Source organism: Lissotriton vulgaris, chromosome 7 (assembly GCF_964263255.1).
Source record: "Lissotriton vulgaris chromosome 7, aLisVul1.2, whole genome shotgun sequence".
NCBI lineage: Eukaryota > Metazoa > Chordata > Amphibia > Caudata > Salamandridae > Lissotriton > Lissotriton vulgaris.
The window spans coordinates 1619090596-1619116060 of record NC_141695.1 but is presented as its reverse complement, the minus strand read 5'-3'; the positions used below and the strand labels follow the sequence as shown (position 1 = coordinate 1619116060).

Here is a 25465-nt window from a genome sequence, read left to right as displayed (position 1 = left end):
ACCTTCGGTAACGCTTTTTCTGGTAGATACAATATCTGCCTGTGGATTCCTCACTGACCCACCCGCCTCCCCGTTGTCCACTCTGCTATACCTGGTGTTATGTGCAAATGTAATTATGATTTTATCTGATTTTGTATAGTTTTGCACTTTGAATGCATTTGTTTTGCATGTACTGTGTACATTGTGTATATATATATATATATATGTACTTGTTGGTCCGTCCGGGTGCCTCGAAGGCACGGAAAAAAGGGCGGAACTGACGTCCTCACGCCGACGTGGGCCTTATGTGGAGTCGGTGACGTCAGACGGAGTCGCGCGCGAAGCCGTGCTCCTATGACGTCGTCCACGCCGGCGTGCTACGAAGAATTTTCCGAACGTTGCTGACGCAAGGGGGATATTCACAAGGTGAGGAATCCACAGGCAGATATTGTATCTACCAGAAAAAGCGTTACCGAAGGTAAGTAACTTGTTCATTGACTCTTGTACCCCCAAGATTTCTCCCTTATTCCATGGGAACCCTAGGCATGATTAAAGATGAGTTCATTTTGGGCGCCTAGTTAGGACGGTGACACCTTTTTTATGACACCTTCTATTTGTGATTCAGAAAGGGGCTCAAAATCCCTTATACAAACAGGAATGTCTTTTCCCATTCTTAAAGGGCTTTTGTACATTATAAAAAGCCTTTTTCCCATTGCAAACTCTGTGACTTTGTGATTAGCATGGTTTGCAACTGCAAAAGGTATTTGCATATCTAGCCACAAGTGTATATTGAGTGAAGAATGTATAAAACCATTTGACTAAATAGGGAATAAGATCTACAAACTTCACAGTAAAATGATTTGTGTGGCATCCAGTGCAGTGGTGGCTGGCATGGCTCGCGGGGTCGCTTGGGGTGGGTGGTTTGGGGGTTGGGGGGGAATATAAAAATAAAATAAACTTACCTTGAGGCCGGGTCCCGCGTCTCTGCTCCTGCTCTCCTGTCTCTAACTCCAGGAACAGGAAGCAGGCAGCGAGGCTCTCTCCCCTAAGCCAATAACAATGCAGCGTTGTGATTGGTCTGAGGGCCGTGACACAACGCTCAGCCAGGGGCTGGAGGGGTGGGCCTATTCTCCATGCAGGCTGTAATGCAGCCTGCATCGAGAAGGGGGAAAGTGCGCAAGACTGGTTTGAGCGGCCCACGAGGGCCGACCAAACTGTCATTGCTCACTTAGGAGTGGGCAAACCACTTCCCCGCTGCCCTGCCCTGCTCTAAGAGCAGAGCAGCCCCGCCAAAGCAGCAGGACATGAAGCATAAAATGATACGAACTCTAAGTTATTAAGATTTTATATTATTCACTGCTTAAAAGCAGTGGGGCGATGCTCCTCCGCCATAGCAGACGAACCACCACTGATCCAGTGGCCCTTCCCGTAGCAAACTCCAATATCTGCAGTAGTAATCCTGTGCTCAAGCTATCACACCATGTCGGGAAAGCCCACTTTGTGACACCTCCACCCCTTTTTCTCAGAGTTCTGGCAACCTCAGGTAAACGTTTTGTTTACTGCCTCAAACTGCTGGGTCCAGGGCCGTATCTTATACAACCCGTAGTCTAAGCCTCATTTTCTAGCTATAACCCTACTATGGAGTTGGGACTGAACAGTCTGAACCCTCTGGCTGGTGCTGATTCACAGTGTACAAGGAGACTTCCTTATACCATCAGATTGATGCCTTTCATTGGCATTATAAACGCCTGTTGAAGAGACTAATACACCCTTTGAAGCCATTTGATTGATTTGATTTGATTTATAAAATTTATAAAGCGCGCGATTGCCCATAGGCGTCTTGGCGCTGGGTAGATTCAAAGAGACTCGGGATACCACAGGACTAAGATCTAGATGGCAGTGAAAAGCCATGTTTTCACTTCTTTCCTGAAAGAGAGCAGTGATGGACTATTTTTTTTTTTTTTTTTTTTTTTGGAAAACCTTTATTTATAGAAAAAGTACACCGCTATTCAGCCATACATCCCGGAGGCCAGGCAGCATTGAGTCAACAGGAAAGGTCGTGCACAATACCAAGAGCAGTAGCAATCAGGTTTAATTTTTAAATAAGATCGAACTCAGAAATAAATAAACCATGAGATAGTAAGGCCCAGAAGGCCAAAAGAAGGAGGTGTGCAGGAAGCACGAAAGACAACCGAAGAGAAAGAGAGGTAGGCTGAGGACAATACAGATACAGCGGGCTTTTGTAGCGGGAGGAGGTCGGTGGCCAGTTGTCCATCAACTAAAACTTAACTGCACCATAAAGGCGTTCTTCTTGCATGACAAAAATCCTGTATGATTAGCAGTAGACTTATTTTGGAAACAAAAATTTAAAGTTGCCTATTTTTCCATGGAAGCAATAGAAGATTGGTTCTCAGTTTTTCTTTGAAAAGAAGGTACTCAGTATCTCTGATTTGTAATAATCGATTAGTGTCCGTTTTTTATATTTTTTTTCATGCATTATTTTTTATTTATAATTTTAGTGCTTTTATTTTGAAAATAGCCACATTGTGTTATGATCTGTTTTTTTTTTTTGTCCTGTCAATTTCCAGGAAGAGGATGAGATGGATTCTGGCACTATGGTGCATGCTAAGGGTGACATGATGACGATGCGGCCATTAAGTGCATCAAGCAGTGGGGATAGTACCATGACTGTGCATGAAGGCACATTGGAACAGCAGCTGGGAACGATGGTAATAAACAGTGAAGAAGATGAGGCGGGCACCATGAAAAGTAAGAAAGCTACGTTTTGTTGAGGAGTTCGTATACCTTGAAAAACTCCAGAGTTAGTATTGTTCCTGCATTGGAGCATGTTCTTGATTTCACTGGTAGAGGATAGTGCATGCGAACTTACTGGAGTAATTGCAAACTAGAACATCAAACCATTTCTTCTACACCATATGTTAAATGGCTAATCCCTCCCATAGTTAAAATGAATTGGAGTTGAAAATATTAAGGGGTATCCTTTTGAAACATCAGTTTGGCTAAAGTGACTTGTTTATATGTTTACTACGAGGGTAGTGTTATTCCAGAAGATTTCCAAGAATTATAAATTTTTATTAAAGTAAGGCAGTTTATTTGTAATGCTAGGTATATACCTCCCTCACCACATCACGATATTAAGAACGTGTACTAGGTCAGAATACTTGGTTTAGCTGGCCCACATTAAATGAAATGTGTTCCCAGCACAAGGCAAATCACTTTTAATGGTAAGGTGCTGGCTCCAGAAGTTTTGTACTTTTTCTTCTGGGCAAATAGACAGTTACAGAGTGTTTTGTCCATTTAAGGTTTGCTTCTAAAGATCTCCATTATCCTGCTAGCAACTTTCAATCAAGACCTTTTCTAAGTTAAAGTTGTATTCCTTGGATCATGAATGTCTTTGGTCTACTCCTGCTTTGTGAACTCTTGCTTCAGTCACCCTTAGTCTAGTGATGATTTGGCTGACCGACAATTTAACACCCTGGAACAGGGCTTGTTGTCGCGGCCGTGGTCTGAACAACAAAACCAGTGGTTCTTTTACAAATGTTTGTGAGCAGGACCAGATTTATTTTTGTGGTGTGTGCTAAGTAGAAACGCTCTGAATAGTCTTAACATCTGCTGAAATGATTCTGACAAATGGAACAGCTCAAATTGTAATAATTAGATCATGTTTTTTCCCCTGAAAATCTGCAGTTCCCAAGCACTCATCGGGTGGTACAGTTTACCCTCCCAAAGTTACCATCCAGAAACAGGCTTAGAATAATAGACATATATACTTAAATTGGCTGTCCCGAAAAGGCAGAATATATGGAACAGGGGTTAAGTGAATGAACTGCAGTTTCTGGTTTTTAAAAAAGTGCTGTTTGCACATGTATGCGATGAAGCACTTTTATTAATAATTAAGGCTTCTGGTTTTCAGTTTTTACAGATAAATACAGATCTAAACAGTGTGTTTCCTTTCTGTTTTTTGTTTTTTTAAAAGCGGAAAAATAAATAAAATGGTGCTTCTTGTGAGAAACTCTCCATGCTGTCTTTCATGAATTCTAGGCAACAGCTGAGCAGGCAGACAGCATGGAGGGTTAAAATACAGGATGACATTTTCTTAAATACAAGTATATGTTAACATATATTTGTAGTATGATGCTAATATGTACCTGTGAGTGTAATTTTTTCTTATACGTGGCTGCTCACTTTGCTAAAATATGACAGGAATTCAAATTTCTGTGCCATTTTGCAAAATAATATACTTCTCCTGAGCTTAGTCTACTAAGAGGGGTGTCGGTGAAAGGTTAATTTTGTAAGCGTGAAGGAGGTGGAGAGGACTGAGCGATAGACTTGTATTGGAATGAAGAATGTAACCTTCTCAAAGAGACCATACTTTGATGTCAAGGCTGGGAACGATTTGCTAGTTTGTATCGGTTTCCACCGTCTGGGCCAGTCCCATGTTGAGTCAAATCGGACAGTGTGTTCTATTTTGATTAAAAGCTGTTTATCGTGTGAAAAGTTACAGTCCACCTGCTGTCGTCGTCTTAGTGGTTTTCTCTCCATTTACATCTCGAAGGTCCCAACAGGATAATGATGATGGGGCTTGCCTGTAAATAGTTAGACTAGATACTGCCAGTACATTTGTCATTACATTGAGGTGCATGCTCTTATTGATGTGTCCATATTAACTTCCTTCAGGCTCATAGGAAGAATTAAGTACATGGGCATGAGACAGATTAAGATGCCCATTGGTTAAGCTACCAGAAATCAGGGTTCCAAGCTCAAGCATCATTTGAAGGGGTAGTGAACTGAATACATACTATTTAATATTTATTTTAATTTATTTGTACATTTGTATGGCGCAACAGCTACCCAGAGGGTTTCCCGGCGCCTTGGATCTGATTGCAGGAACTGAAAGCTTATTAGAGGGGAGAGCTACTGATCAAAAAGCCAAGACTTCACTCCATTACGGAATTTGAGGTAGTTTGATTCCAGCCGCAGATTAAGGGGAAGGGCATTCCATAAGACAGGGGCCAGATAGGAGAAAGAGCGTCCGCCCATGCGTACTCGCTTAACTCTAGGAACAACAAATTTGGCCTGTGTCATGGATCGAAGAGCACGCAATGGTACATATTTCAGAGCTAAGCTACACAAGTAAGAAGGAGCCTCATTCATATTGATCCTAAACATACAGCAGAGTGCTTTAAATTTCACTCTGTTGGCGATTTTCAGCCAATGCAGCTTTTTTAAGTGCTCTGAGATACTAGTACGCCCTGAGAGATGAAGAAGCACCCTAGCTGCGGGGTTCTGTACAATCTGCAAACGGTTAATAGTATCTTTATTGGCTCCCAGGAGAAGAATGTTTCCATAGTCCAATCGAGACCCTATTAAGACCTGTATTACGTTCCTTTGTGCTTCATCAGGTAGTTGCCATAGTATTTTCCTTAACCATTTAAGGATGGCAAAGCAAGTTGCATCCAGTTTTGTAACATGTGCACACATTGATAATTTATTATCAATAATTATACCTAAATTGCGGGCAGATTGGACCGCGACCGGGGGCGGGCCCATTTCAACTGGCCAATGAGTGGGGCCCCATAGATTCTTCTGATTGCCAAAGATGAGTAGTTCTGGTTTTTCTGCGTTCAGTTTTAATTTATTATCATAGAGCCAGACGGCCATTTTCAAAAGTCCAGAGCGAAGGGTAGAGAGATCAGATTTGTCTGTAGATGCTAGGGAGAACACTAATTGCGTATCATCCGCATAGGAAAAAATAGTAAGACCCATTTCTTCCGCAACCTTAGTTAGTGGGGTAACATATATATTAAATAAAAGTGGGCTCAATATAGAGCCCTGAGGTACCCCATACAGAGAATTATGAGTCAGAGGAGTTATTTTTAGAGAATACTTGGAAAGTCCTATGTGACAAAAATTGTTCCAGCCATCTCTGGGCATTCCCTTGTATTCCTATATCCTCCAACGTGCGAGTCAAGGTCTGGTGGGAGATGGTGTCGAAGGCGGCACTCAGGTCTAAAAGAATGAGTGCCGCCGTGCCCCCTCCATCTAATTCCTTTCGGATGGCTTCAGTGACCCCCAGTAAAGTTGACTCCGTAGAATGTCCCTTTCTGAACCCAGACTGTGAGAAATGTAACAGATTGTTATCATTGACAAATTTGGATAGCTGATTATTGACATGCTTTTCCAAAACCTTCGAACAAAATGGTAGTAACGATATTGGTCGAAAGTTTGAAAAAATCTCTGGGTCCCCCTCTGGGTTTTTCAGCAGAGGGACAATCATAGCATACTTCCAGTCATCTGGAATCACAGCCTCCTCTAGCGAAGCATTTAATAAAGATCTAATTACGTCCAGAATGGAGGAATCCAACTGCTTTAAAATAGACGCAGGGATAGGGTCCTGAGGAGAGCCGGATCTAATGCTGTTAAGGATATCTACAAAAGTCTCCATTTCCATAGATTGCCAGTCTGTTAGTACATTCTCCTTAGCAATTACTTTGTTAGCATTTTCGCCCAGGGGGGAGAAATTATTTGAGGGGACTGTGTCCTTCTCGAATCCTAATCCTATGAGATTATATTGACAGATCTGCAAATTAAAGAAGCTGCTCCACTGCTAATAACCAAGAACCGAAATCAGTTTACAGTCCCGCAGAGATCATAGAATATCTTGAGGACCCTTCTCCAATTCATTGTATCTGGGGAGAAAAGGGAGAGCAGGGATGAACCAGAACAGATCAAGAACAATATTGTATTCCAAGATTGAGAGCAAATACTTGTATTTGGTTAAAATGATTTATTCAAAATCCAAAGTTCCTAAGTATCATGTGCCACAGCTGTGTTAACATGACTCATGTAAGTGAAGACTCTGCTCACTTCAATTCTATAGCTGCCTTACTTTATAGAATACCATGCTCATATCTTCCTCGAGAATGACATCTCACTCCATTTTTAGGTTTTCTTGGGGATTAACTTTCTTCAAAATAATAGTATACTCTATTTATTGGTCGGTTTTGTAGGGGTTTTAATCTTAAATTTTGAAGTCTGTTCCAAACTACAGAAGAAAGAACTAACACCTGATCAGGGCTTCCTGCCCCAGCGTGCTTGCTGTGCAATTCCTCTCAGGGATGGAAGAACAGGAGTTCAGCCAATAATTCACAACCCATCCTATTCTTGATACTCACTGGTACCCAGACCACTCCAAATTATAAATGCCAATATTTAGTACTTCTCATGGTCTGGGTCTGACACAGCACACCTGTGATATGGCAGTTTTCAAATCCACCAGCCCACATGATTTTTCTTCCTATCGCAACTTAGCCTGGATGGTGGCTTGCCAAGTTTTCCAAAAATTACTATCCCTATTCTGATATATATTGTTTGTTTGCTTTATAAAATCCCTCTTTGTGTCTGCATAATTGGTTGTTCATATAATTTATTATTGCACCTGTATTTTATTTGCTTATGCCACTATATAGTGAACATTCCTTTTGATTTTTGTTGATATACAAAATTTTGTTTTATGCTGATTATAACACAACTTGCACATATTCTCATAATGACCTCCTATATTAACTATCAATCTTGCAAATGCCTGCGTGCCTCAACAGAGCGAAACACATGTTGCTTGAATACTAATATGTCTCTTACTAAATGAGAGTAAAACATTAAGGAAATCCATCTACCTTGGATCTATTGGCCAACTTTGTTGCCCGTTTGTATACTGGTCACTCATATCTTCAGAGGTGGAAGAACGCTGCTAGTCCGCGGCTGTTGCCGCAGTCAAACCCCGGTCAGACAGCTCAACAGGGAAGGAACTACATTTCCCAGAGGCCTTCAGCGGCGCTCGCTGAGCTGTCATCTCCCAGCGCAAGGAGACTCACTAAACCGAGAGAGGCACCACGCAGTGCGGGACGCTGCCAACTTTGTTACCCGTTTGTATACTGGTCACTCGTATCTTCAGAGGGGGAAGAACGCTGCTAGTCCGCGGCCGTTGCCGCAGTCAAACCCCGGTCAGGCAGCTCAACAGGGAAGGAACTACATTTCCCAGAGGCCTTCAGCGGCGCTCGCTGAGCGCGTCCTCGATATTGGCTAATTGTGTATTTGTACCATTGATGCCATAAATGTTGGAAAACACAAGGGTGGCTGGGCCCAAAGGGAAGGAGGGTAGGCAGGGCCACACTCATATGAAATAAAAATATTTGCCTATGCCTCCGAGCTACTTAGAGTACACACTAGTTCATGTACAAGTAAACCACAATTTATTAGTTTACCAAAAACAGTTTATGTTTTCAATTTTATACTCAGTTTACAGAAGAAAAATTCACAAAAACAGAACTAAGACCACTATCAACCTCATGTCTTAGCCATATGAAATTTCAACAAACACTTTATACAAATATACAATGAACCGAACATGTAATGAACAATTTGACAAACAGTGACTTTTTGACGTAAAGAAACATTACCATGAATACATGGAATTTGAATTGAATTTGAATTTAAAATTACTTATAAAGCGCACGTTCGCCAGCGGCTTCATGGCGCTACAACAAACAGAAACAGGGTGGGCTAGCCCATGTAGAATAAATAATTCAGATTGTGGGGGGAATAGTTTAATTAAAGGCTTTAGAAAACAGAAGGGTCTTAAGTTGCTTTCTGAACTGGGAGTAGAGAGTCAGGGTCCTAAGCTCAGGGGGGAGGGAATTCCAGAGGAGTGGGGCAAGGGTCGCAAATTTCGAACCGCCCCATTTCTTCCTCCGAAAACGCGGGACCGTAAGAAGGGCCTGGTTGGATGAACGGAAGTCTCTGGTGGGGACGTAGGGAGTAATCTCAGAAGAGATGAAAGCTGGAGCCGTGCCCAGTCTCGCTTGAAAAGTGATGGAAGCCAGCTTGAACTGGACACGCTCGCGAACGGGGAGCCAGTGTAAAGATTTAAGGAGGGGGGTGACATGGTGAAATTTAGGTAATTTGAACACCAGGCGGGCCGCCTGGTTTTGGATCTGTTGCAACCGCCTAAGACTATATGCAGGTATACTGGCATATAGGGCGTTGCCGTAATCCAGGCGGGAGATGACCATCGCCAAGGTGATCAGTTTAAGGGCTTGAAAAGAAAAGAAACGGGACACCTTGCGTATAGTACGCAGTGAGAGAAAGGAAGAGGACACCACAGAACTGACCTGGGAGTGAAGAGTGAGTTGAGAATTGAGCTTAATACCTAAAGTTTTTACTGAGGGAGAGGGGACAGGTGGGGAACCGAGGGAAGGGGGCCAGAACAAAGGAGACCAGGGGCTGGATGAACCACCTGTTAACACCAGTTCGGTCTTATCTGGGTTAAGTTTTAGATGGTTGTGGTTCATCCAGTCGCGAATGTGGGTCATAGTAGATTGAAAATTAGAGATAGAAGACAGAGAGGAAGAAAGATCAAAAACAAGTTGGAGGTCGTCAGCATAGTTATATACTGCGACCTCCATCTGCTGAAGAGAAAAGATGAGCGGGGCAATGTAAAGATTGAATAAGAGGGGAGAAAGAGAAGAGCCCTGGGGGACCCCGCACTGAACTTTCCGGAAATCCGCGGTAAAATCACCCAGGCGAACAGCCTGGGTGCGGTCCCTCAGGAAGGAGGATAACCAGACCAGTGCAGTACCTCCGATCCCCGCCGCACATAACCTTGTGCATTTGTGAATGAAAAAGGACTCTTACAAACATTTAAGAACACGGGGAGAAAAAAGAACACAATGTTTTCAACAACAGTTAAACTCCCACGACCTGAACAGGAGCTAATCAATTAAGTTTCAGGAGCATTGCCCATTTCTGCAACAAATAACAATGGCCAACTAGCCAAACAAGAAAAGGGGGTGCCGACGCGTTTCGAATCCTGATTAGTGACTTGCAGGACTCTCGTCAGGGCAGTCTGAGTCTAGTCCATGGGAACTGTTTAAAATAAAAACAAAACAAAGTGTTTACTATCTAGCGAGTCCTCTAGCCACTACTCTCAGGACAGTGCGATTGCCAGAATAAAGCGTACCTTGTGTTAATCCTGCCCACAGTCAATCCTGTTTTAATGGGAATGTCGTCTAGGCTTAATGGTTTACGCTGCAACAGAGTAATGGATTTGATAAGTACTACATGGGTACACGGGAGGGAAATACTTAGATTGGATGTCGAGCTGCTCTTTTTTACCTGCGTTACTTCTGGAAACTTTGCCACGTCTTAGCCACATGGGGTGAAGTTCGTATACTTTCTGAAACAAGGGGACAGAGCGCGATTTAATACCCTGCTCACTCGCTACCACGCTGATCACATGCTGATTGTCAAGACTTGAAATGATACCCTTACTTGGACACCGATCCGCGATGACCTCAGTGGGGGTTCAGATTTTATGACCGCGTTTCTCCAAACAGTGAGCCGCTTAGTGATTATCTATGGGGGTAAGGAGAGGAACGTGTTACCGCGTTGATGGGCTGTTGCATGTGCTTACATTTTGCAATGGTGGCAGTTTCAAATGTGGCCGCTTCCGTGCTTACCGCAATTATTCGAAAGCCTCCGAACAGTGTACTTGCTCCACACCGACAGAGAAAGGGATGTGAGTGTCCCTGGCAGTCGCCGGTTTGGAAACCCGGATCATGTGGTTAGTAAGGGACCAATCAGAAAAGACGGCCAAGTTATAATGCTTGCTGGGACCTGTAGTTTCAGAGAAACAGTCCAGGTTTTTAAGAACAATTCAGGTGCATTATAGGACATGTAGTGTCAACCAACGGGCAAGGATTGTTTACGCCCTGTTTATTTCACTAAGGCTGTTCAGACCCTTATTGACGCTGTCAAACTTAAGGATTAAGTACGCCTCCTTGCGCAACAACATTGAGTCCACATCTTGGAAATGTTTGGGGTCGATCCATGCCAGTGTGGTCCATTTGAAGTCATTCTCAGAATGGCCGTTGCTGATGAAATGTTCCACCATGGGAGCAGTCAGGACTTTTTTCTTAAGACGGGAGCGATGCTGGGTAATCCGAACATTGATTGGCTGATTTGTTTTGCCTATGTATACTCTGTTGCACGGGCAAACCACCGCATAGACGACATTTCGAGTCTTACAATCCGTGAAGCAATCGTGCTTCCATCTGATGCCATTATTTACGAATGCATCACCTTCTATTGTGCTGGAACATGAAACACAATTGCCACATTTGTGGTGCCCGCATATTGGTTTCAGCTTCCACTGTGTGACAAGGTCACTTTTGGGTGCTGTGATATGACTGTCCGCTTTAATTAGATGTTGCCCTATGCTTCTATTCTTACGCATAGCGAAGATGGGTTTAGAGAGGGGGTGCTCCAAAGTCTCAAGTAGGTGCCAATTATTCCGAATTATATTCTTAAATTGATTCGTGTGTTGGCCAAATGTTGTCACGCAAACCAATTGTTCCAAATCTTTCTTTTCGAATAACGTCTCTCTTGGAGTAAATTTGGCCCTATTTTTCGAATGTTTTAACAGTTTTTTTGGGTATCCTCTCTCTGCCATCTCGCTGCAGAATCTCATTGCGTGGCAGTCAAAATCACATAGATTGGTACAATTTCGCCTGATCCTCAATAATTGCCCGTAGGGCAAATTGTTCTTTAATGATTGAGGATGCGAACTGGTATAATGCAGAATTGTATTACGATCAGTTTCCTTCTTATGCAAGGAGGTAGTCAACTTAGCCTCGCAGGTGCCTACAGTGACGTCAAGGAAAGTCATTTCTTTTGGACTGTGATTGAGTGTGAATTGGATATCTGGGTGCCTAGAGTTCAACCACAGATGGAAATGGTCGAGGTCCGCCTGGCTCCCCTGCCACAGGAGCCAGACGTCATCGATATATCTCAGCCACTGAGTGATGTGGCCCGAGAAAGGGTTGTCATTCAGGACAAATCTCTCCTCATATTGTGCCATATACAGCACTGCCAAATCCGGTGCATAGGGACAACCCATGGCTGTCCCTTTGACTTGAACAAAAAAACTATTCTCAAACTTAAAATAGTTACTGCGAAGAGTAATCTCAGCTAGTGCCACAATGAAGTTCGTCGGCACCCGGTGGGGTCTATCCCTTTGTTCTAAATAAAGTTCAATGACCTCTAAAGCTTCATCCTGCGGTATTTGGGTGTAGAGCGAGGCAACATCAAGTGTCACCATCAACTCAGTCTGATCATTGAATGCATGCCCCTCAATCTGTTTGATGAAGGCTGTTGTGTCACTGAGATGCGATCGGACTTTTGCAATGCATGGTTTTAAAAAGAAATCAATGTATTTTGATAATGGTTCAAGCACCGAGTCGCATCCAGAGACAATGGGTCTGCCAGGGGGTACCTTCTCGTTTTTATGAATCTTCGGTAAGAAGTAGAGAATAGGAGTTCGAGGCATTTTTTTATTCAGGAATTCATGCTCTTTGGGTCCTAGAAAACCTATGTCCAAACCCTCCTTGGTAATTCTAGATATTTTGTCCTGGATTGCATGGACAGGGTCTTCTTTTGAGGGTCTGTACCATTCCCTATTGTTGACATGTGTTTGGCCTTCAGCAAGATACATGGGCCGTGGCCAAAGGACCACTGCCCCGCCCTTATCGGCTTGTTTTATGACTATTGAAGTGTCAGATTTCAGATCACCAATTGCTTTTTGTATACCTTTGCTGATATTGTTCTTGGTAAAGCTAGTTTTCTTCTCAAGTTTGGTGAGGGAAGACAGTACAGCTTGCTCAAAAGCTATGACCTGTTTTGGAATATTTGAAGTTGGAGTAAAACGTGATTTAACTCTAAGTCCAGTGGTTTCCTGTATTGACGTCATTTCGGCTCCCGCGAAGTACGTTTTTAACCTTACCTTGCGGCAAAAGTCAAGTGCTTCTAATTTTAATTTCGTGAAGTCCGTTCTTTTAGTTGGAACGAATTTGAGGCCCAGGTTAAGAAGCATTTCTTCATCCCTAGATAGTTCCTTGTTGGAAAGATTCACTATAGTGGACAGATTTAATTGTTGTTGTAATTTTTGTTGCGAGTTCGCATTTGCCATGGTTGCTACAGACCCTCAAAAGAAGACCCTGTCCATGCAATCCAGGACAAAATATCTAGAATTACCAAGGAGGGTTTGGACATAGGTTTTCTAGGACCCAAAGAGCATGAATTCCTGAATAAAAAAATGCCTCGAACTCCTATTCTCTACTTCTTACCGAAGATTCATAGAAACGAGAAGGTACCCCCTGGCAGACCCATTGTCTCGGGATGAGACTCGGTGCTTGAACCATTATCAAAATACATTGATTTCTTTTTAAAACCATGCATTGCAAAAGTCCGATCGCATCTCAGTGACACAACAGCCTTCATCAAACAGATTGAGGGGCATGCATTTAATGATCAGACTGAGTTGATGGTGACACTTGATGTTGCCTCGCTCTACACCCAAATACCGCAGGATGAAGCTTTAGAGGTCATTGAACTTTATTTAGAACAAAGGGATAGACCCCACCGGGTGCCGACGAACTTCATTGTGGCACTAGCTGAGATTACTCTTCGCAGTAACTATTTTAAGTTTGAGAATAGCTTTTTTGTTCAAGTCAAAGGGACAGCCATGGGTTGTCCCTATGCACCGGAGTTGGCAGTGCTGTATATGGCACAATATGAGGAGAGATTTGTCCTGAATGACAACCCTTTCTCGGGCCACATCACTCAGTGGCTGAGATATATCGATGACGTCTGGCTCCTGTGGCAGGGGAGCCAGGCGGACCTCGAGCATTTCCATCTGTGGTTGAACTCTAGGCACCCAGATATCCAATTCACACTCAATCACAGTCCAAAAGAAATGACTTTCCTTGACGTCACTGTAGGCACCTGCGAGGCTAAGTTGACTACCTCCTTGCATAAGAAGGAAACTGATCGTAATACAATTCTGCATTATACCAGTTCGCATCCTCAATCATTAAAGAACAATTTGCCCTACGGGCAATTATTGAGGATCAGGCGAAATTGTACCAATCTATGTGATTTTGACTGCCACGCAATGAGATTCTGCAGCGAGATGGCAGAGAGAGGATACCCAAAAAAACTGTTAAAACATTCGAAAAATAGGGCCAAATTTACTCCAAGAGAGACGTTATTCGAAAAGAAAGAAAAGAAAGATTTGGAACAATTGGTTTGCGTGACAACATTTGGCCAACACACAAATCAATTTAAGAATATAATTCGGAATAATTGGCACCTACTTGAGACTTTGGAGCACCCCCTCTCTAAACCCATCTTCGCTATGCGTAAGAATAGAAGCATAGGGCAACATCTAATTAAAGCGGACAGTCATATCACAGCACCCAAAAGTGACCTTGTCACACAGTGGAAGCTGAAACCAATATGCGGGCACCACAAATGTGGCAATTGTGTTTCATGTTCCAGCACAATAGAAGGTGATACATTCGTAAATAATGGCATCAGATGGAAGCATGATTGCTTCCCGAATTGTAAGACTCGAAATGTCGTCTATGCGGTGGTTTGCCCGTGCAACAGAGTATACATAGGCAAAACAAATCAGCCAATCAATGTTCGGATTACCCAGCATCGCTCCCGTCTTAAGAAAAAAGTCCTGACTGCTCCCATGGTGGAACATTTCATCAGCAACGGCCATTCTGAGAATGACTTCAAATGGACCACACTGGCATGGATCGACCCCAAACATTTCCAAGATGTGGACTCAATGTTGTTGCGCAAGGAGGCGTACTTAATCCTTAAGTTTGACAGCGTCAATAAGGGTCTGAACAGCCTTAGTGAAATAAACAGGGCGTAAACAATCCTTGCCCGTTGGTTGACACTACATGTCCTATAATACACCTGAATTGTTCTTAAAAACCTGGACTGTTTCTCTGAAACTACAGGTCCCAGCAAGCATTATAACTTGGCCGTCTTTTCTGATTGGTCCCTTACTAACCACATGATCCGGGTTTCCAAACCGGCGACTGCCAGGGACACTCACATCCCTTTGTCTGTCGGTGTGGAGCAAGTACACTGTTCGGAGGCTTTCGAATAATTGCGTTAAGCACGGAAGCGGCCACATTTGAAACTGCCACCATCGCAAAATTTAAGCACATGCAACAGCCCATCAACGCGGTAACACGTTCCTCTCCTTACCCCCATAGATAATCACTAAGCGGCTCACTGTTTGGAGAAATGCGGTCATAAAATCTGAACCCCCACTGAGGTCACCGCGGATCGGTGTCCAAGTAAGTGTATCATTTCAAGTCTTGACAATCAGCATGTGATCAGCGTGGTAGCGAGTGAGCAGGGTATTAAATCGCGCTGAGTCCCCTTGTTTCAGAAAGTATACGAACTTCACCCCATGTGGCTAAGACGTGGCAAAGTTTCCAGAAGTAACGCAGGTAAAAAAGAGCAGCTCGACATCCAATCTAAGTATTTCCCTCCCGTGTACCCATGTAGTACTTATCAAATCCATTACTCTGTTGCAGCGTAAACCATTAAGCCTAGACGACATTCCCATTAAAACAGGATTGACTGTGGGCAGGATTAACACAAGGTACGCTTTATTCTGGCAATCGCACTGTCCTGAGAGTAGTGGCTAGAGGACTCGCTAGATAGTAAACACTTTGTTTTGTTTTTATTTTAAACAGTTCCCATGGACTAGACTCAGACTGCCCTGACGAGAGTCCTGCAAGTCACTAATCAGGATTCGAAACGCGTCGGCACCCCCTTTTCTTGTTTGGCTAGTTGGCCATTGTTATTTGTTGCAGAAATGGGCAATGCTCCTGAAACTTAATTGATTAGCTCCTGTTCAGGTCGTGGGAGTTTAACTGTTGTTGAAAACATTGTGTTCTTTTTTCTCCCCGTGTTCTTAAATGTTTGTAAGAGTCCTTTTTCATTCACAAATGCACAAGGTTATGTGGTCCGTGTATTCATGGTAATGTTTCTTTACGTCAAAAAGTCACTGTTTGTCAAATTGTTCATTACATGTTCGGTTCATTGTATATTTGTATAAAGTGTTTTTTGAAATTTCATATGGCTAAGACATGAGGTTGATAGTGGTCTTAGTTCTGTTTTTGTGAATTTTTCTTCTGTAAACTGAGTATAAAATTGAAAACATAAACTGTTTTTGGTAAACTAATAAATTGTGGTTTACTTGTACATGAACTAGTGTGTACTCTAAGTAGCTCGGAGGCATGGGCAAATATTTTTATTTCATATAAATGTTGGAGCCACAGGTTTCCATCTTTATCTCTGTTAAATATTTCTGCATATAGGGATTTTGGGCCATTTCAGGCAGTCCTGGCCATCTAAGAGACATAGCCTCCAAGAGGATACCACTGTAATTTTGCTCAGCTTTCCATACTGTGACGTCTGTATCTGCAAATGTCTCTCTTTTTGCAGCTGTGTCTCAATAGCCAGAGCAATCAGGAGTGGGGACAGAGAGCATTCATAGAAGCCCCTCTTCTGGAAAAATTCATCATTAAAACTCAATCTGTTCTTACTCGGTTGATACACATCGTTATTTGGTAAGCGCACCAATTGCTTCACATGCAGCCCACAGCCAAACTACTCCACTAAACTATGGATATTATGCCAGCCCACTGAGACCTATACCTTCTTGGCATCTAGCTTGGCATGGCCAGTTGATCCTTGGCAACATCCAGGAAGTAATTTTTTTGGGGGCTGTTTCACGTTGCTATCAAATCTTTCTGGTTTGGGTGGAGCATGTGGCAGCCAAGGCCAGCATTGTACATAGAACCTTTTATCGATCAGGGAAAGCAGAGGCGTTAGCAAAGAGTCGTCCTATCCCTTTTTGAGTAGAAGAGAAAATGTTTCTTTCGCAAGTGTGTGTGTTGTAGCTGTATCTTTAACAAAGCTTATTTGTATAGCTCCACTAGAGTTCAAGTAAAATCTTCTGAAAACAATTTATGATTGTGATTATGATTGTGATTTATTATGATTACGACTGATGCCACCCAAGCATCGGCTCTACAACCTATTACTACCTCACTATTAGGTGATATCTATGCTATACCGTTCACCGGAAGATATCACCCTTACCTTGAACTTGTTAATATTTATGTTCGATGCATCCAACTATTCCCTCACTACTCTTATGGCTTATTACGCCGATATTGACTTATTAATAATATACAATACTACCTCATAGAACTTGACTGCATGACTATGACACTACCTAAACATAGGCACTCCCTAATACTAACTACTTAGGCGTTAGGAATGTATCTTACCTTAATCACCGTAGACAGCACATTACCTCCCACACCTGATTTGTTTTTGCTGCTATAATTGCTATTATAATGTCAACTGTTTAATTCTTCTATGTCCCTAGGTAATCCCCTTTCTAACCTCCCTGATAGCTCTCTGCCCTACCTCTATATATGTTTTGTTGCTATAAATGTTACCACTATGTCAATCTGTTTTCCATATGTTAAGCGCTCTGATACCCACGGGTCATGTCCGCGCTATATAAAACACTATAAATAAATAAATAAATAAATACATTAATTGAACCTATTGTCCCACCTTTTTGAGTATATAAATAGACGCATCCGCACTCCCATGTGTTCCTCAGTCATTTGCTTTACAGTAGTATAAATAAAAAGTCACCTTTGTGTTCTGTGTATTCAGAGCCTCTTTTTATGCAGCTGTTGAAAGTATCTCTAGAACATCATATTAATATTTTGTTAGTCACAGACCAATTTCTTGCTCTTTTTTGTAATTTCAAGGTTGCTCCCTCTTAAGGGTCAGTACTATCAACTTGTCTGATTTCTCCTTCTGTCTGTGTAGGGAACAGTGCTTAATTGAAAATAAATAAGTTCTAGGGCCCTCGACACGAAGCCACTGCAGACTGCACCACCAATTGCTCCTGCTAGCACAGCCTATGCCAGTCCCAACACAACTACTAACCATCACACAAGTGTGCTAGTTCAGACTACTGCAGACGCCCAAAGCTTTAAGAATGGCTTGGGCAGCAATTATTGTAATTTTTAATGCAAGTTGAATTAATAAACAACTTTTGTCGTGCTCCTCTCTAAATCAGACAAACAGCGTCACTCTGTGGCAGACTGTCTGAAGAGCTGAACACTGGAAACCACTGGCTCAATTTAAGCACTTGTAAGGTAGGTGTTCTAGTCTTGTTCATTGTGTTACTCAGTGCTTTAGATATGCCCTATGTCAATGGAATATATCATCCTCATCTACACTTTCTAACTCGTCCTCATGTCTCACACATGGGTGCAGCTTCATCGTGCAGCAGTTACAGGTTCATGTAACAGTTTAGGATCTTTGCAACATGAGTGGTTGCGAATAATGTAAACTTCCGTGACAAGAGAACCGATCATACCCAACCCAAGTACTCCAAGCTGTCACCTATTATCATTGCATTAGCTGCCAGAAAAAAATCCGATCTGATGAACATTCAGTATTTAGGGGGTAATTGAATGAGAACACAATTTACAGAGGTGGGGTGTTGATCTCCATTGGTAGTATATGGGCACCCTATCTCAAGGAAAATCCTTGCACCGGCATTAGGGAGATGATTGAATAGACTACGGGGTGGGGTGGAGTTCTAATTTTGAGGATCACACACAACATTGAAACCCCTCCCCAATTGCACATGGAGTATGTAAAGGCTTGCATAACTCATACCTACTAGTGAACAACGGTAGGTCATATGTAATAGAGGCATACATATTTGAGGCCTGGACCTTCATTTCTAGCTCAACATGAAGCTGCGCATAGCTTTCTGCATCATCTTTATTCCCAAACATGCTCTGAAATGGATCCCAGGGGGGCACCCATATTAGCGCCAGAAGAGGCTGCTAGGGACCACAAATGGTGGGGCAGCGGGAAGTGGGAGGTTGATTAAAAAAGTAAAGATCACTTACCTGTGTACCTCTTCTACCGCTCTTTCGTCCTATTCTGTTCCTGATTCCTCACAGCACACAGGCTCTCAGAATACCCTAAGCCAATCGCAACGCTGCTGTCATGCTGGTAATAGTATAGTTCCGGGGACGGTTCTCCACCCGGCTGTGTGTACCTCTTCTACCGCTCTTTCGTCCTATTCTGTTCCTGATTCCTCACAGCACACAGGCTCTCAGAATCCCCTAAGCCAATCACAACGCTGCTGTCATGCTGGTAATAGTATAGTTCCTGGGACGGTTCTCCACCCGGCTGTGCAAAGCAGCTGGGTGGAGAAATGCATAATGCGCATGGCTGTTTGGCCGTGCTAAGACTGCCTGCCAACTCGTCATGTGCACCTATGGTGTCCCAACCCCCTGCTGGCTGCTTCTATCGATCAGTACTGAAAAAAAATTATAATCATGTTTTATCATTTTATTTTTCCTTTTTGCACTACTCGGAGAGCAGTGGAGTGACGCTGCTCTGCCTTGACGGAGGAGCCGCCCTTCAGGAGCATGCTGTTTGTGTTGCTAACCTCTGACACATTTATCTGAAAGAGACACGTTAGTGATAGATTCCTTACCTTAGAATATCCCAAGGCGTCAGACTGGATCCGGAAACTTTTGCGTAGCAGTACCTTTGCGCGTCGGTAGGCGTCGTCTGCGGCTCCGCGTCCGTCGTCGGCGTCGTGGGTGCCGTGATGACGTCGTAGGAGTACTTAGACGCCGCCTCCACGTGCTGACGTCAGTTCTTCTTTTTTCTGCGCCAGCCAGCGCAGATCTGGAAAGAGCAGTTACCCAAGTAAATTTTTGACTAACTTTTTGGATACATTTTTGATCATTTCTCGTAGTCTAACGACTCTGATCAGTGCCGTAGGGATGCCCGGATTTAAGCACTGTGAGGAGTGCGCCCGCACGATGTCGGTCACGGACCCTCACCGCCTGTGCCTAACTTGTCTAGGTGTCGACCACGACGATGAGGCCTGTCCCGACTGTCAGGCCCTCTCGAGGAAAGCCAGGCGGGAGTGGTCCCGCAGGCGGCTCGAACTCCGGCAGTCGGCCCGCGCCGAGTGAGGTCCCGGTCCCACGGGAGGTCGAGGGACAGGTCGCGGGGACGGAGCCGTCACAGCTCCGGGAGTCTGCAGCACTCCTCCGGGTCGAAGTCGTCAGGTAAGAAGCACAAGAAGTCGAAGAGACGTCATCGCTCTTCTGACTCCCCCCCCCCCCCCCCCCCCCCCCCGACGCTCGCGCGATGCGGCCGGGGGTTCGGGTGACACCGCCCTCGCGGCTCCTTCGGAGTAGCGGGCGTCTCTTCCTGCCCCAAACCCTCTGGTCCCTGGGCAGGACGCGTCGCCGGAGGAGATTGAGCGCTTCCTCATGGCCATGAGGTCCCTTTCTCCTCCGACGGGTTCCGCGGCGCCTTCGGGCCCAGCGGACCCATCTAGGGGCCCTAGCGGGTCGGGGGCTTCGACCCCGACGCCGTCCGGTGCTTCGCCGCCGCCGCCGCCTTCGGGCCCAGCGCCGCAGGGCCCTACGAACCCGACACTGCCGGTGCCTTCGGGCCCAGTGCAATGGGACGCCGCTGGCCTTTCCTCGGGTTCTGGATCGTCACCGGTAGGCCTTACGAACCCCCGGCGTCGGTCCGTCAGGTGTCACCTCCCGCCCCGTCCTCGGGCGGCGCTGCCCCCGATACCTCCTTTGCTTCCGTTCCGACGTCAGAGCGGCGCCGCTGGGCGCCGCACCCGCGCCGTTTGGAGATTTCCACTTCTACGAACCGAACCCATTCAATTACAACCCTGAGTCTCAGGAGATGGGTGAAGAGGAGGATTGGGAGGGGTCTGAGGACCCTCTGACCAAGGAGTGTCAGTCTCATGAGGACTGGGCAGGAGACCTTGGGTATTCCAGTGGCCTGGACACCTCTCCAGACACTGGATTTGTCTCTCCTCCCACCGTGGCTTCGGAGGAGGGGGCTACCTATGGTGTGGTGTGGACGAGGGCTGCCAAGGCCTTGGGCCTTGAGCTCCACGTCGCGGCCGTGAGGACTAACCTCCTCACAGAAGTCCTTAAACCGCAGTCATGCTCGGCTGAGCCTCTGCTGCCCTTTAATGAGGCCTTGACCGACGTTCTTTTGGGCACTTGGTGCAGGCCCGCTATGGGTTCGCCCGTAGATAGGAACGTGGCCAGACGCCACCGCCCGGCTCCGGGCGACCCATGTTTCCTGTCCTCCCACTCCACCCCGAGAGTCTGGTCATCCAGACCTCTAATTCCCAGACCGCATTCCCGCCGGCTCCGCCGGACAGGAAATCCAAGAGGTATGAGAATTATGGTAAAAAGATATTCTCCTCCCTTAGTTTGGGACTGCGGTCTTCCAACACCGCATGCCTCTTGGGCCGCTACACCCACTCTTTGTGGGAGACGGTGGCGGAGGTGCTGCCAGAGTGCCCGTTGGAGGTACGGGCCAAACTCGGCCAAGCCCTTGTGGAGGGGCGAGATGCAGCCAAGTATTCGATCAGGTGTGTGCTGGATACCACCGACTCGCTAGGCAGAGCTATGGCTACGACGGTGGCGGTGAGACGCCACGCCTGGCTGAGATCCGCCAATTTTTCGGCAGATGTCCAGAACACTCTGATGGACATGCCGTTCGATGGCCGTCGCCTTTGTGGCGACAAGGCAGACCACGCGCTTGAGCGATTTAAGGACTCCAGGGCTACGGCCAAATTCTTGGGCCTCGGCCCCGCGCCAGCAAACGGGTGCCTTTCGCTCCTTTTGTGGCCAAGGAAGGGGCGTCCCCGCACGTGCCGCCAGCCACTCGCCGCAGACTGTCATCCAGCGCGGCCGTGGAAACCGCCGTGGAGGCGGTCGGGGAAACCGGCGAGGTCAGTCCACACCTTCCCCCGCAGCATCCGCCTCTAAACCCTCCTAGTCCGTGCTTTTCGGCCCATGTGACGCCAGTGGGAGGCAGGGTTCGCCATCACCACTCTCACTGGCGCACTGTCACTTCAGACAGGTGGGTGCTGCAGATCGTCCGGAGGGGCTACTCCCTCCCCTTCGAGACGACTCCTCAAGCCATGCCACCGCAACACCACCGCGTGTAGGGGGATCACTTGCTCCTTGCTCCTGCAGGAGGAAGTTTCGGCCCTCTTGGCCAAGGGGGCCATCGAGCGCGTTCCTGGGCCAGAGGTAGGACGTGGTTGCTACTCCCACTACTTTCTGGTACCCAAGAAGGGCAAAGGGGGCCTACGCCCTATCTTGGATCGGAGGAACGTCAACGGCTTCCTCCGGAAGGAGAAGTTCAAAATTCTGACTCTGGCTCATGTCTAAGCTGCCCTAGACCCAGGAGACTGGATGCTATCGTTGGACTTGCTGGACGCGTATTTTCACATCCCGGTCCTGACGACCCATTGGCGTTACCTGCGGTTCACGGTAGGCCACGAGCACTTTCAGTTTACCGTGCTCCCCTTCGGCCTTACCAGCGCCCCACGGGTGTTCACGAAGGTGATGGCGGTGGTCGCAGCTCATCTGTGCAGGTTGGGGGTCTCAGTCTTCCCCTACCTCGACGACTGGTTGTTGAAGGCGGGCTCGCCCCAGACAGTCGTCAGCCACCTCCAGACTACGGCGGATCTCCTGTACCAGCTGGGGTTCTCCATCAATGTGCCGAAGTCACACCTGTGTCCCTCTCAGAAGCTCCTTTTCATCGGAGCGGTTCTCGACTCGGCGCAGTTTCGGGTTTATCCACCCGAACAGCGGGTTCGGGATATACAGGCTCTGATTCCAATCTTCCGGCCTTTTTCCAGAGTTTCGGTCAGGTTGACGCTGCGGCTTCTGGGCTGATGGCCTCCTGCATCCTTCTGGTGCATCACGCCATGTGGCGGATGCGGGCTCTGCAGTGGGACCTGAAGTTTCAGTGGGCCCAGCATCAGGGCAACTTGTCCGACCATGTCCTGATCTCGGAGGGCACTGCGAGACAGCTGCAGTGGTGGCTCACGGACCGCGATTGGGTCAACGGCAGATCCCTCTCCCTTCCCCAACCGGAGCACGTAGTTGTGACGGACGCGTCCCTCCAGGGCTGGGGAGGCCACATGGGAGAGGCGGAGATCCGAGGCCTCTGGTCTCCGGCGGAGTCCCGGCTCCATATCAACCTTCTGGAGCTGCGGGCGATTCGTCTGGCACTGAAGGCATTCCTCCTGTCTGTCCGAGGGAGTGTAGTGCAGGTGTTCACGGACAACACCGCCGCCATGTGGTACTGCAACAAACAAGGTGGGGTGGGGTCTTGGACCCTTTGCCAGGAGGCTCTGCGCCTCTGGCAATGGCTGGAACACCAGGGTGTGACTCTGATGGCTCAACACCTGGCAGGTTCTCTGAACGCCAGGGCGGACGAGCTCAGCCGCCGGTGCATGATGGATCACGAATTGCGTCTGAACTCGGGCGTGGCGCAAGGTCTCTTTCTGCAGTGGGGAAAGCCTTGGTTAGATCTATTCGTCACCGAAGAGAACGCGCAATGCCATCAGTTCTGCGCGTTGGAATTTCCAAGGCAGCACTCGCTCTGAGACGCTTTTCGTCGCGAGTGGAGTTGTGGTCTGTTGTACGCCTTTCCGCCTATATCACTTCTGCCCAGTGCTGCAGAAGATCAAGCGCGACCGGGCACAAGTCCTCCTTGTGGCTCCGGACTGGGCACAAATGTACTGGTATCCCGAGCTACTCAGTATGTCAGTCGATCCCCCGGTTCGTCTGCCTCTTCAGGAGGACCTTCTGTCGCAGCAGCAGGGGACGGTCCTCCACCTGAACCTGTCCAGTCTCCACCTCCATGCTTTGAGATTGAGCGGCGACAGTTGAGGCCATTTGACTTGCCTCCTGAAGTCTGTAACATCATTCTGGCAGCCAGGCGTCCCTCCACAAAGTCGGTATACGCCTGCAGGTGGAACAGATGTGTGGCATGGTGCACAGCAAAGGCTGTAGATCCCCTTAATGCCCCTCTTTCTGAGGTTCTCCTCTTCCTTCTTTCTCTTGCCCAGCAGGGCTCTGCTCTGGGCACTATCAAGGGCTATCTTTCAGCCTTTTTGAGGCTGCCTGATCAACCTTCTTTGTTCAAGTCCCCTATCAGTAATCGATTCCTGAAGGGCATCACACACACGTTCCCTCCTGTTCCCTTCGTGATGCCTCAGTGGGACTTGAACCTGGCTCTTACATTTCTGATGTGCGCTCCCTTTGAGCCAGTTCACAACTGTCCTCTTCGCCTTCTCTCCTTGAAGACTGCCTTCCTGGTAGCCATCACCTCTGCCAGGAGAGTGAGTGAGCTCCAGGCTCTATCTTGTAAGCCTCCTTTCCTTTCAGTCCATCCGGACAAGGTTGTGTTACGGACAAGGCCCTCCTTCCTACCAAAGGTAGTCACGGCCTTCCACATTGGGCAATCTATAACTTTGCCCACCTTCTTTCCGCCTCCGCATCCCTCGAGAGAGGAAGAGAGGCTCCACCGTCTGGACCCAAAACGTGCGCTCTCATTTTATTTGAATCGCACATAACAGTTCTGGGTGGATGACAAACTCTTTGTTGGGTACGTGGGCACTAAGAAAGGGAAAGCGGTGCACAAGCGGACCATTTCGCAGTGGATCATCTTGTGCATCCAGGCGTGTTACTCCTTGGCTAAGAAGGAACCCCCTGTGGGGCTGAGGGCTCATTCCACTTGAGCCACAGCTACTACAACTGCCTTGGGCCGAGGTGTGCCCTTGCAGGACATTTGCCAGGCGGCCTCGTTGCACATGTTCGCACAACATTATTGCCTGGACAGTCAAGTCCAGAGGGATGGCTACTTTGGCCGTTCCGTCCTCCAGGACTTTCTGGTGTGATTATTGGTTCGCAGACCCACCACCACGGGGTTGGTATTGCTGGGGTATCTATTCTAAGGTAAGGAATCTATCACTAACGTGTCTCTTTCAGATGCACAAGTTACTACTTGTGTAACGATATATCTGTAAGAGACATTAGTTAGTGATAGATTCCTTACCGACCCACCCATCCTCCCCATTCTGCGAACCGATATCTAGGGTTAAGGTCATCCCCTTTCAGGGCCCTAGTTTCATGGCACCAGTGTTGGTTTTTGGCATAGCTCTGCGTTTCTGGCGCGGAATAGCTGTGTCTAAGAACTGGCAGGCCTCGTCGTCGTGGTCGACACCTAGACAAGTTAGGCACAGGTGGTGAGGGTCCGTGACCGACATCGTGCGGTCGCACTCCTCACAGTGCTTAAATCCGGGCATCCCTACGGCACCGATCGGAGTCGTTAGACTACGAGAAATGATCAAAAATGTATCCAAAAAGTTAGTCAAAAATTGACTTGGGTAACTGCTCTTTCCAGATCTGCGCTGGCTTTCGCGGAAAAAAGAAGAACTGACGTCAGCACGCGGAGGCGGCGTCTAAGTACTCCGACGACGTCATCACGGCGCCCACGACGCCGGACGCGGAGCCGCAGACGACGCCTACCGACGCGCAAGGGTACTGCTACGCAAAAGTTTACGGATCCAGTCTGACGCCTGGGGCTATTCTAAGGTAAGGAATCTATCACTAACTAATGTCTC

General features: G+C 46.6%; 1 protein-coding gene across 1 annotated transcript in view; it reads left to right on the top strand.

Annotated features, from left to right (window-relative positions):
* The window catches only part of STK4 (serine/threonine kinase 4), a 218867-nt gene that overhangs the window by 159371 nt on the left and 34031 nt on the right, over positions 1–25465 (top strand). The window contains exon 9 of the mRNA XM_086932548.1: positions 2568–2748. Within this exon, the coding sequence (XP_086788674.1) occupies positions 2568–2748 (181 nt within the window). The remainder of the gene's footprint in view (positions 1–2567; positions 2749–25465) is intronic.